Raw genomic sequence first — 12,165 nt, 5'->3', positions numbered from 1 at the left:
AGAGAAAAAGGAACCCGTTGAGGGACGCTAAGAGAGGGATGACATGGTCCAAGCGATGGGCAAGGAAAATGACTGTTGGAGCAGCCTTCTAAATGGATATGAGCAGCACACAACAGCCTTTGTCAAGGCCAAAAGAGAACGATGCTGCAATAATGAAAAAGCGAACTGAGAACTAGGAGGAGAGAGCGTTGGCTGTGTGGATGGACAGGAAAGGCCAGATCTTAGCTGTTCTGCTGAAAGAAGCTCCCACACACCTCACAGACAGCCTGGCTGTGAGGACCTAAAGAGAAGTCCGAGTCGAAGATGATACCCAGGTTACAAGCCTGAGTGACAAGTGGAATGGCAGTGTTATCCACAGTAGCAGGTAGTGGGGCGGCTTGGGGTAGGGAGAGAGAGCGCAGTCTTAGCCATTCTGAGCTCCAGCTGACAGCTAGACATCCACAAGGAGATGCCAGAGAGACAGGCTGAGGCTGTAGTTTGGACAGAAAACAGATCTGGAGTAGAGATGTCCAATCACCACCTAGATTGTATGGCTGTATTTGCACACATTTAAATTAAAACAAGAAGTCACAAACCCATATTTTGCTATATTGTGCTCTTCCACTTCTGGAATACCAGTACTCTCTGTGAAATATTACCTCTCTTTAGAGCTGATGACATTAATGGCCAAATACAACAGATTTCCCCTCTCCCCCCCCCACCCCCCCCCAGCCATTCCTCTAAAAGCTGCTATCAACAGCTGACTTCAAAATCCTGTGCCCAGCAGACTGTGCAGAGATGCTGCTGCTGTTTCTGAAGCGCAGGGCGACTTGGCAGCTCTGCAGAATAGTTTTGTCCACATTCGCAGAGGTATGTAACCACATAATGGCCGTACAAGGCCTTCGGTGGGAATGGAAGCCAGGCTGCATCTGTCCTTCCATGAAATCAATCCTAGCACATGGCAGTCATATAGTGGGTGACTTGCCAGCTCAATGCTTTGCTTTGAGATTCTGGCACCATCCCTACTTCCAATTTCATTGAGAGGCAACAGAGCAGATTCCCAGTAAAGAACAATTGCACCTCTTCTTACAGCATGCACTAAACAGATAACGTGTTGATATTTGACTCCCTGGACTGAATCAACTACAAAACAATGCACTTAGCTAGGGAGACAGTAACCCTGCCTAGTGAAAATAAGTTTAACCACTACTGTGTTCATACAAAACTTGCTTAGAGAGAGGACTAATCAATGTTAGACAACTTTGGGCTAGGTTCTCATTTAGCCATACTGATTTACACTGAGAATCATCTTCATGCCATCTGCTGGAAGTTACACACCTTGGATCCTAACTGGCAAGACCCTGTAGAATAAGCTAAATTCCTGGGCCCACTTTTCTCCACTCAGGTACAGTCACTCAGTGGGGACGTCAGATGGCAGAATTTACAGGTGGGCAAATGATTTGTGACAAGCAACTTATCTGATCAATTTCACCTCTTTCTGTTTAATTGTCCATGAACAAAATCCAATATTCTCCAGTATATTGGAAATGACTCACAAAGTTAATCAGTGAATAATGATAGGTCTGCGGATAATTTCCAAACAGCTTTTAGTGCATATTCAAACTTCCCGCTGAGTTCCATAAGTCAGATGGCATTGATTTAATTCCCTGATTGATTGAATGAACTAATCAACAAGAGCACAACTTTCAAATGGCATAGTCAAGGGAAAAGTTCACAGTCAACAATTCTCACTGTCCCTGGTTGGCTCTATATTTTGCAATTTGTTTTTGGTGAATATTTGAGCAGTTGATCTTAAGGGCTGCTCCGCCCCAGGACTTAACCCCCCTCCCCCCAAGCATAAACAGCACTAGGTCAACGGACGAATTCATCTCTTCACCGAGCTACCCTCAGGCCCTTGATCCTGTTATCTCAGATCTGCTTAAGCTTCATCAGGGGAAGTTTGAGTCACAAGACTGAGGTCTCCAGTTTCATTCTGGATAGCCTGGATATTGGACATTGGACTATGGATATATCCTATGGAACTGATTCTAGAACAGACTCTTTACAACTCTAAAGCTCACCATCTCTACTGTGAAACTGACCTAAGAACTCTATTCATATCTGTATGTAGAATGATCTTTTAACCAATACACTCTCTTTTCTTTTTAAATAAATTTTATAGTTAATAAGAATTAGTTGTAAGCATGTATTTGGGTAAGATCTGAAATATTCATTGACCTGGTGGGTCCTTTGGGATTGGTAGAACTTTTTATATGATGAACAAGATTTTCAGTAATCTTCATCATCTTTTACTTGGCTGCCTAGGTGGGAGCTCAACACTGGGATGCTTTAAGGGAACTGTATTTCTGGCTTCTGGGTAACCAGTAAGGTATTGTAGAAGCTGTTTTTTTGCTGGCTTGGTGAATCTGAGTATTAGAATAACCACCAGTTTGGGGGATTGTCTGCCCCATTCTTTGCAGTTTGAGTTAATTGAGCGATCTCAGCGTGTCCGCTCCCCCCACCCCCCGACCCCGATCATTGCTTAACATTCACATTCAGTGAGTATTCACACTAGTAAACTGTGAGCAGTAGAGTATCTGTGGAAAGCAAGCACACAAGGGGAGTGAGCACAGTCAGAGTGACTTTATTCAAGTTTGATTGCATTTTAGAGGCCTTGGTTTTTTCAATATTTGCCCAGCTGTAGATGAATTTAACCTTTGAGCTTGCATGGCCACTCCTGTTCCAACAGACCTCAAAGGGAGCTTTGCCATTGACTTCCATGGCAGCAGAATTGAACCGGGGAAGGTACAAGCTACATCACCCACAGTGCAGTCATCTTACCTTTCAATGAGTTCTTAAAGTTGCAAGCAGTGGCTGTTTCCATCTGTGTCAGGTGGTTGAACACATCCCTTTGAGAAGGCTCCAAGATTTCCTTTAAAAAAACATCCATTTCTGTCTCTCACTAAGCAGGAGGGGTGCAAAACATTGATCACAGACGGCTACCCAACCAAAAACATTTTCAGCTATTTTCCTCTCTCAGAGGCCTGCTAGCCGAGAGCAGATTGAAGGAAGTTGTACAAGCGCCAGTAAACAATTTGTGTTACTATAGGGACGTCACATTACTCCCATTCACAGGGAATTGTGGTAGTTACTTAGTACACCACCAGGCACAAAGCCTTAACAAACGCTCATAAGAGTCATTCCCCTTGGATCAGACCTTAAACACACACTATAAAAAGAGGGGGGGATCCACCATACCAACCCACCCCATTATTAATGTTGCAAAGTCAAGCACTCAAAAATTAGTAAATGCCAGAATGAAGATTGCCTGTGCAACTTTAATTCAGACCCCTTGTGTGTATGCATGATAGCCTTTAATTACATGATCACATCATATTTCTGCCACAGGACCCTGGCTTCATTCAGTGCTCTTCCATTGACCTAGCTACCACCTCTCGGGGAGGTGGTTCTACACAGCAACTGGAGAACCGCCCCCTTCGCAGCCATGTCTACACTGCAGCACTGCAGCTGTGCCGCTGTTGCATTTTAAATGTCGACCCGGCCTATGACTCATCACTATAGTATTCAAGTGCTTCACAAATATTGATTTTTTTCTGACAGCCTCCTGTGAGCTGTGGGGAGGGTATTGTTCCCATTTTACAGATGGAGAACTAAGGCACAGAAAGATTAAAGTCAAAACTATCCATAATGTTGGGTGCCTGGCTTGAGACAATTAGTATAGGATTTTTTCAGAGTACCTGGGAGAAGGTTTGGGGCTCCGGCAGATGGGGGGGCGGGTAGGAGCTGTAGGAGCAGGGCTGCATGGGGCTAACCTCCGCAAAGGGGGAACTCATGCACCGCCCATGATGTGAATGGTCATGCTTGGTGCTTAGAGCAGGAGTCATGAGTCAGGAATTGGAGCCCCGGGTCAGAGCCACATTCAGGGTATGGACCCTCTAATTAGACACCCACAGCTGGCCCATGTCAGCTGACTCAGGCTCCCGGGCTCAGGCTAAGGGGCTGATCAATTGCAGTGTAGACATTTGGGCTTGGGCTGCAGCCTGAGCTCTGAGGACCCTCCCACATCTCAGGACCTACTGCAGGCCTGCTGTGCTCGTTAGGCAGCCCAGAGACAGGCTCTGCTGCAGGCCCTGGTTCCTGGGAGCTTGGCACTTTTCCGATGCCGTTGCCTTGGATCCTCGCAGCTCCTGTGTGCACTTTGGTGACAGGGTGGGCACTGCTCTCCCTTTCCCAGACTCCCACGCGTGTGGCCAAACGCCCTCACAGCTGACGCTGGCGTTCCACGGAATCAGGCAGCGGTTACGCCCACTTGGAAGCGCTGTGCAGTGCATGTCAATGTTAGGGCCGCCAAGGCCCAGCCTTGCGAACAGTCCCACCGACCCATGAGCCGAAGGACCCGGTCCCAAGCAGTTCAGCAGAGACACAAATCCTACATGCTGTGAGTGACTCATTGCGAAGTCCTTGGGTAAGTCACACAAACTTCCCTGTGCCTGTTTCTCCATCTATAAAGTAGATATACTATGCGGTGTGTCTCAGTGGCTAGGGCACCGGATTAGAAGTCAGAGCAGGGGTTCCCAGCTATGCCACTGACTGGCTCTATGATGGTGTCCAAGACACGTCACCCGCTGCTCCTTTGTCTGTTTAGATTTCAAGCTTCTTGGGACAGAGGCTGTCTTTTCACTCACCTCGCACAGTGTGGCCTTCATATTGGTTGGGGCTGCTAGGTTCTACCCTAATACAAATAATTAGCAACCTACTTCACTGACAAGTTGTGAAACAATCCAGATTGGTAAAGGGCTTTAAGCTCCTCCAATCAGAGGAATCGTGTAATTCACACATTCAATTAAAAATATTTGGGGGGCGGGGAAGTGTGATCTTTCAGCCGAGTGTGCTTTGCACAAAGCCAGCAGTGTTGCTGAATTGCCTTGGCACTCAGGTCTCCCAGGACGCTGGCTGAACTTTTCCAAACATATTCAGCCCAAGACAGACACCCGGCATGGAAGATTTCAGCCCAGTGAGGCTGAAATCTTTGTTTGCCTCACATGGGGCTGTCACATGCATTTCTAAGGGATTTCCATTACAACCCAGCACTGATTCGTGTTTGCTTATTAGACACCAGAAGGGGGTGGGGGGAAATGGCTTAGATCCCTCAAGAATCCCAAGATGACGCAGTCAGGCTGGCTTGAGATTTTATGGCCTTTAATAAGAATAGAAAGGAAGAAAGAGTACAGATTTGTGGTTTTTTAAATCTTTGTTTGGCAGGGGATTAAAATCGCTGTTTGGCAGGGGAAGATGAGGAGACACTACTCTTAAATGGTGCTACAGTATCTAAAGACTCCCCATTTCTCTGGTCTGTTCTGTGCTGTGTGTAGGCTGGGATTCCCAGGGCAACACCACTTCCTGGCCAGCTGATCTAGGTTGGCAGGTTCTGCGCCCCGCAGCCTGTGTAGAATCCTAATGAGATTGCTACTCCATGGCTGCCCCACCAGTGCAAAATGGCCCTAGAATCACAGTTACCAGCCATGGGAGAATCCGACCAGCACGGGGGCAACCTGTGATGGTGAAGATCACCATATTGGCTCCTACTGCACCTCCTGCCCTGCTGCTGACAAACAGAGTGTGACCAGGTGTAGCCAGGGCTCCCTAATGGTCCAGTGAGCCCCAGCTCCTGTATCCCCTAGGTCAGCTGGCATAATTTAGAGCAGCCCTCAGGCTTCTCTAACTTTTTTTTTTTTTAAATAATTGGAGATATACCAATCTCCTAGAACTGGAAGGGACCTCGAAAGGTCATTGAGTCCAGCCCCTTGCCTTTGCTAGCAGGACCAATTTTTGCCCCAGATCCCTAAGTGGCCTCCTCAAGGACTGAACTCACAACCCTGGGGCCAATGCTTAAATGCTCAAACCACTGAGCTATCCCTGCCCCCCCACGGGACCCGAGTGGTGCACAGATGGCCCAAGATTGGGGGGAGGGAGTGCAAAAGGCACCTTTTTCCTGCCTCCTCCATGTGATCTGTGCTGAATGGTCTTTGAATGCAGCTGAAGATCTGGGCCCATGTTGCCAGATTGTGTCAACAGAGGTAAACAGAAGGGGAGGTGATCTTGCCTTTCTTTGGATGATTAGATTTCACTTCAGTGGACCCAGTTTTCAAACATGGGGACATTAATGGGAAGTCCAAGTCCTGGATGCTCAGGTGGAGCATAAGTGTCCATCCTACAGGCATAAGGGCCAGTTTGTGGCCCGAGAAGCAGGTTCCAGACATCCTGTTTTGGTGCCTGCATGTGAAAATTGGGCTGGTTTGTTTGACCGCCAAACAGAACGTGCTCCCCAAGAGGAGTTTTATGTGCATCAGCAGAAGGTTTCTGCACCAAGGCCAGTCAGATAGCGCTGGAGCAAGCTCATCCCTTAGCAACAGCCATCCCAGAATCAGTCTAGTGACAACCAGCCCCATGGTCTTAAAGGGACAGCAACTTCCAGTGCCAGTGCACAGCAAGCGGAACTACTGCCCCAACAAGGATGCTCTGTTATTTTCTCACATCCCTTTTTGCGGTCATTGACGGCTGTGTGCCAGATTATCTACTGGTGTCAATCAGCAGAGGTCCCCTAATGTCAGTGGCCTTAGTCCAGGACTAGGGCTCCGAGGCGATACAGGAAAACAAATAATAAAAATATGCCAGTTTCGAACAGCAGAGGCCATTGGGTCTAAAATAAAGTGAGCCTGTTTACCTTACCAATGGGTGGGTCTAAGTCAAAAACCATATTCAGCAGTGGCCTTGGGGGCTATGATATGCCATGCAGCATGATACACTGGTACATGCACTTATTCCTTTAACTCACTCCTATAGAGGGGTGGGCATGGTACCTTTGCTACTGTTGTAACCATCCACTTCTTTGCCCTGGCATTGGACAGAAGGCTAGTCCTATTCGAGTCCTAAATTCCTCCTTGCAAAATCTCTCCCAGGTGTTAGTCCCCTAGCTGGTATCGAATCCCAGGGTTTGGCATGGCTGGTGCTCTTCTGAAAGAAGTCCCAGCCTTGTCTATTCCATGCAGCACCTGCTGTTGTTCCTTCTACCCCGCTGCTTCACCCCAGGTGCCCTCCTGGACCACAGCTCCTGCCTCTGTCTGGATATTTCTCAAGAGGGGCAGCAGGTCACTGCTGGGAGCAGGCATTGTGACATAAGAGGTCACTTAGCCTGTTATGACATACTGCAGCAGCCTTTAATATATTTGCATTATGCCATCCTGCAAGCTAAACAACCTTAACAGTTTTAATGTATTAGTAACATGCGCTGAATGATCAGCAATGAAACAGTTAACAGAGTAAATTCTGGAGCTACAGGGGACACAGACAAGGGAATAATTTTGCTCTGGCAGTAGGGTGGAGTAGCTGACCTAACAGGTCTTTTCTAGATCTTAAATCTATTCACTTATGAGTCCTCCTGGAACTTCCATTTAGCAGCTCATGGTCAACTTCAGGTGAGGGCAAGGTATTTGTTAGGATCAGTGTCTGCCTGGGAGCAGCTTGGCCGGGAAACATGCTTTTACACTAAAATGGAGAGCGATTCTATCTGCAAAGAAATAATATTTCACCTGCAGTGAAATGCCCGAGGCTGGGTGTGGTTCAGTATATGACTACACATGGGAAAGATTCAACCACATGGTATGCCTGGATTAAGTAATAAATTTGGCAGGATCCCCCCCCAGCCCAGCTCAGGAACTGTGTGTGTAATGCTGCATCTGATGCCGCAAAAGGGCTGACAGCACATGAAGGGGGAGCGGTAGATTAAGAAACCACAATGGCACAGCTGTGTGCTCAATTCCCCAGCCCCCTCCCAGGCTGGGTTATGTTCCCTTGAAGTCCAACAGAGGCGCTGAATAAGCTTGATCATCACTAGGGTGGAACCTATCAGTGAACTCCTGCTTCCTGTTCTAGCACACAGGGCTATTTTCTCTCTTCCTGCGAGCCCCCTCCCTCAGCGAGTGACCCAATGTCCTCTGCTTTTTGAGGAAACTAAAAGGAAGGATAAACAAAAATAGATTTGAAAGTAGGATCCTTGATTTCAAACGGGCAACTTTAAAATATCAAGGGAATTAGACTAGACTGAAGAACTCACTGATCTGAATGTGGATGAGGCTTGGAATTACTTGAAGTCAAAGCTGCAGAATCTCTCTGAAGCCTGCATTCCAAGCAAAGGGAAGAAATTCATAGGGAAGGGTTACAGACCAAGCTGGATGAACAAGCATCTCAAAGAGGTTATTCAGAGAAAGCAAAACGCTTACAAGGAACGGAAGATGGGATGGATCAGCAAGGAAAGCTACCTCTGGGAGATCAGAGCGGGTAGGGCAAAAGTGAGACATGCCAAAAGCCAAACAGAGCTGGACCTTGCAGAGGAAATTAAAACCAATAGTGAAAGGTCCATTTGTTTGACCTCAGTTATATGCATGGTCTTAGAACAAGTTTTGAAAGAGAGAGTAGTTAACTTAAGGACATAGAGGTAACCAGTAATTGGGATAAAATACAACATGGTTTTACAAAAGGTAGATCGTGCCAGACCCTCCTGATTCCTTGCTTTGTGAAGATAACTGATTTTCTAGACAAAGGGACTGCTGGAGATCTAATCTACCTGGATTTCAGTAAGGAAGCAGTTCCACATGGTAAATTATTAAATTGGAGAAGATGGGGATTAATATGAGAATTGAAAGGTGAGTAAGTATAGCAGGGCCCACTCACTCCTGCCTCTGCTCAAGTCCACAAACTGCTCAGAGACTTCTGTGCTGGTAAAACACCCAGTGCAGTTTATTTACAATGTGGATTTCCATCACCCTTCTGCGGTCTACAGTCTTACTCCTACATGCCCGCCTCTCAGGCCTTTCTCAAGTGGGTCTTGCGGAAGGATGCTCCCTGCTCCCCCTTGCCCTTCAGACATTGCCATCAAGCCTCCGCCCCACAAACGTCCCCCTTCCCTCCCCAGCTACTTACTTTACAACACCTAAGTCGTCTGTGTGACTTGCAGCTGGGCCATCTCCAAACCACGCCTGGGTAACAACTGTACACACTCGTGCTGCATACCCTTCACTTCCTCACCCTTGTGTCCTGTCCTGACACCGAGTGAGGAGCCCCAGTGGGTCAGTTTGTATTCCACCCTAGTCCTGTGGCCTACCAGGGATATTAGTTGGCGCTCCTTCACTGAGTTGTGAGCATGGCCATGTACTCAGTGCAGTTCACCCCTCTCCCTGATATTCGCCCCTTTTGTGGCATGAGGGAAACCCTGGTGTACATCTATCTTGAGTACACCAGACTGCAGCCCCTTTATGCAAAGCTCTTTACAATACTTAGCTAATGGTACAAACAACATTTAAAAAGATCATTAAGTGGGCCACCGAGACCCTCACCAATTTTCAAGTGGTCTGCGAAAAAAAAGTTTGAGAACCACTGATCTAGTCCAACCCCCTGCTCAGAGCAGGACCAACCCAGCTAAATCATCCCAGCCAGGGCTTTGTTAAAAACCTCTATGGATGTAGATTCCACCACCTCCCTAGGTAACCCATTCTCCACCTAGGTAACACCATCCTCCTAGTGAAATCGTTTTTCCTAATATCCAACCTAGACCTCTCCCTCTGCAACTTGAGACCATTGCTCCTTGTTCTGTCATGTGCCACCACTGAGAACAGCCTAGCTCCATCCTCTTTGGAACCCCACTCAGGAAGTTGGTAAGGGTAGGGCAGAAGTAGGGGTGTGCGGTTGGGGGGCTTATGTTTCCATATTAAAGCAGGTTCTCTTGGGGTATTTGGGTGGCCCGTTCCATGATGCGATCTGCTTCTCTGGTGGAGTGTCCTTGTTTGGTGAAGGCAGTTTTAAGTGTGTTAAGGTGTATATCCCAGACATTCTCCTCGGAGCGTATCCTGTGGTAGCTGAGTGCCTGACTGTAGTTAGCAGATTTCCTGGTGTATTTGGGGTGGTTACTGCATCTGTGAAGCTAAGTGTGGTGATCCATAGTCTCAGGGAAACTCATTGTCACCAGAAACTACTGAGCTGCCAAGAGCTCTCTAGAGTTCAAATATTCCTGGGAGTGAGTCATCTCTTCCTCTCCCAGTTTCCCAGAATCTTAGAGAGACATTCCCTGCTTTGTTCAGGATTGACAAAAAGAAATGACAGGACAACACGTTGCCATTAAGCACCGGCCTTCAGTTAGGCAAGAAGTCAAGTATGTTTGTGAGCCGGGAGAGGTGAATGTTGCTGAGTGCTAGGCTCTTTGGCACAGATGTTGTATTCTTCTGATACACGATTGAATCATTTGTTCTGAGAACACCCCCTAAAGAGTCACTTTAACCTTTCAAGCAGACGTCAGACTTTGGCCAGTCTCTGAGCCTCCCATCCTGGGCAGGGTTCCCTTTCCGAATGTCTGTGTGATGTGTATGTTAGCAGTGACAGTTGCCTTCAGTAATTGTCATTAGTCAGTGACACTGATTATTTGCACAGTGACTGGGTTCCGTGTTCCTCCTGGGGAACGTCCTAGATATGGAGCATGGAGAGCGGGGGAGGGGAGAATGTTTCATGCACTTGTTACTCAGGCTAATTCCATGCCCTGAAATGATTTGCACTTGCCCATGTGATAAAATGCCAAGTGTTAAGGTGTAAAACATATTCCCAGCATTGCACAAACATTATCCCTTGAACACCCATGTGAGGCAGGTCACTTATTATCCCCATCTGATAATAGGGAAACTGAGGCAGACAGCTGAAGTGACTTGCTCAGGGCCACAGAAGGAGTCAGTATCAGAGCCAGAATTAGACTGCAGAACTTCCTAACTCTCCCAGATTACACTGTTTCCAATCAGACTAAACCCATGGCATTTATAGTTGCTGTCACTTTAAGAACCAGGGTGAAGGGTGAGCAATTTTGCAGCTATTAGAAAGCCCTGGGCCAAATTCTATGCTGGTGTAAACTGGTCCGGCTCCATTCAGCAGCGAATTTGGCTCCATGTTGAAAAGGATGGTGGCATTACATTTCATTTATATTGCAGCTGTACCCAGCATGTGTCAGGCGCTGTACAGACATGAGAAAACACGGTCCCTGCTCCCACAGCCTTACGGCTGAATTCCCAACTCGCCCATTGACTGGGACTGTGTGCAGTTCTTTAATCCAGTTGTGAGTAACCACAGTCCCAGGCCACTGTAACTGGAGATTGCCAAATAATATCTTGGTCTCTCTCTGCCAGTGCAGAGCCAGAGGTCTATTTTGGGGAACAATTTCTGTGCCCCCACCCAGTGCTGGGCTCCGCTCACCCCGCTACTGCGGGGCAAGCAAGAGATACCACAGAGAGAAGCCAGAAGGGACCATCATGATCAACTAGTCTCACCTCCTGCATGGCCCAGGCCAGAGAATTTTGCTCAGTTCTCTGCCTCCCATCCTCATGGAGCTGGGAATGCAGAGCAGGAGCTATTCACTGCCTCCTCCTATTCCTTTGCTTTGCACCTTGTCAGAATCAGGCAAGTTTCATTTCATGATTATACAAGGTTATTTGCTAACCAACCCATGCCAGTTTAAGGCAAGCTGTGTGCCCAAGAGCTATCACATCCTGGGCCTCCGGTGGTTGCCCACCCGGCATTCACACTCAGTATTTACCAAGATCCTTAGAACGGGAAGCATTTGAAAAATGTAAATAAGTCATAAATTAAAACACCAGTGGCAGCCAACCAAAAGCAACTAGTGGGGCGGCGGGGAAGGTGCATCTAATCAGCCCCGTGTTAGAGGTTCTGCAGAACCAGGAAAGAACCAGGTTCCCCGGAACATGCTTGTAGTGAGGTGGCCTGGCTCCCGACGGCCCCTGAGAGAGAGGAACCAGAACAGCCACCTCAGTGGGCGGAGCCACCGCCGCCTGTTCCCGCCCCCTGGAAGTCAAGGGGCGGGACAGGAAGTATAAAAGCCCGGCCTCAACACTCAGTTGGAGCCCAGTGGCCGGAGAGGACGGACACTCCTGTTCAGGCTCCTGCCGGACCGAGCCTGCCCAGAGCCAGGTACCCTGACGCGGACGGACCAAGCCTCCCTCGAGCCAGGTACCCTGACGCGGACGGACCGAGCCTCCCTCGAGCAAGGTACCCGGACGTGGACCGACCAAGCCTCCCTCGAGCCAGGTACCCCGAGGTGGACTGGCCGAGCCTGCC

At 48.1% G+C, this 12,165-nt stretch overlaps 1 protein-coding gene across 3 annotated transcripts in view; it reads right to left on the bottom strand.

The window, feature by feature from the left end:
• Positions 1–12,165, bottom strand: part of CDRT4 (CMT1A duplicated region transcript 4) — a 109,450-nt gene that overhangs the window by 51,974 nt on the left and 45,311 nt on the right. For 2 of the 3 annotated variants that reach the window (XM_039500261.1, XM_039500264.1), the window contains exons 1-2: positions 6,861–7,136; positions 2,821–2,911 (exon numbers count right to left, since the gene is read on the bottom strand). In XM_039500261.1, coding sequence (XP_039356195.1) covers positions 2,821–2,911; positions 6,861–6,881 — 112 coding nt within the window. In that variant the 5' untranslated portion in view covers positions 6,882–7,136. Of the gene's footprint in view, positions 1–2,820; positions 2,912–6,860; positions 7,137–12,165 lie in introns of those variants that run through there. The other variant, XM_039500262.1, reaches the window with a different exon arrangement.

The sequence above is a fragment of the Mauremys reevesii genome, linkage group 15 (genome assembly GCF_016161935.1).
Source record: "Mauremys reevesii isolate NIE-2019 linkage group 15, ASM1616193v1, whole genome shotgun sequence".
Classification (NCBI taxonomy): Eukaryota; Metazoa; Chordata; order Testudines; family Geoemydidae; genus Mauremys; species Mauremys reevesii.
Note: the sequence above shows the minus strand (reverse complement) of the source record. Positions and strands in the feature narration are given on the sequence as shown.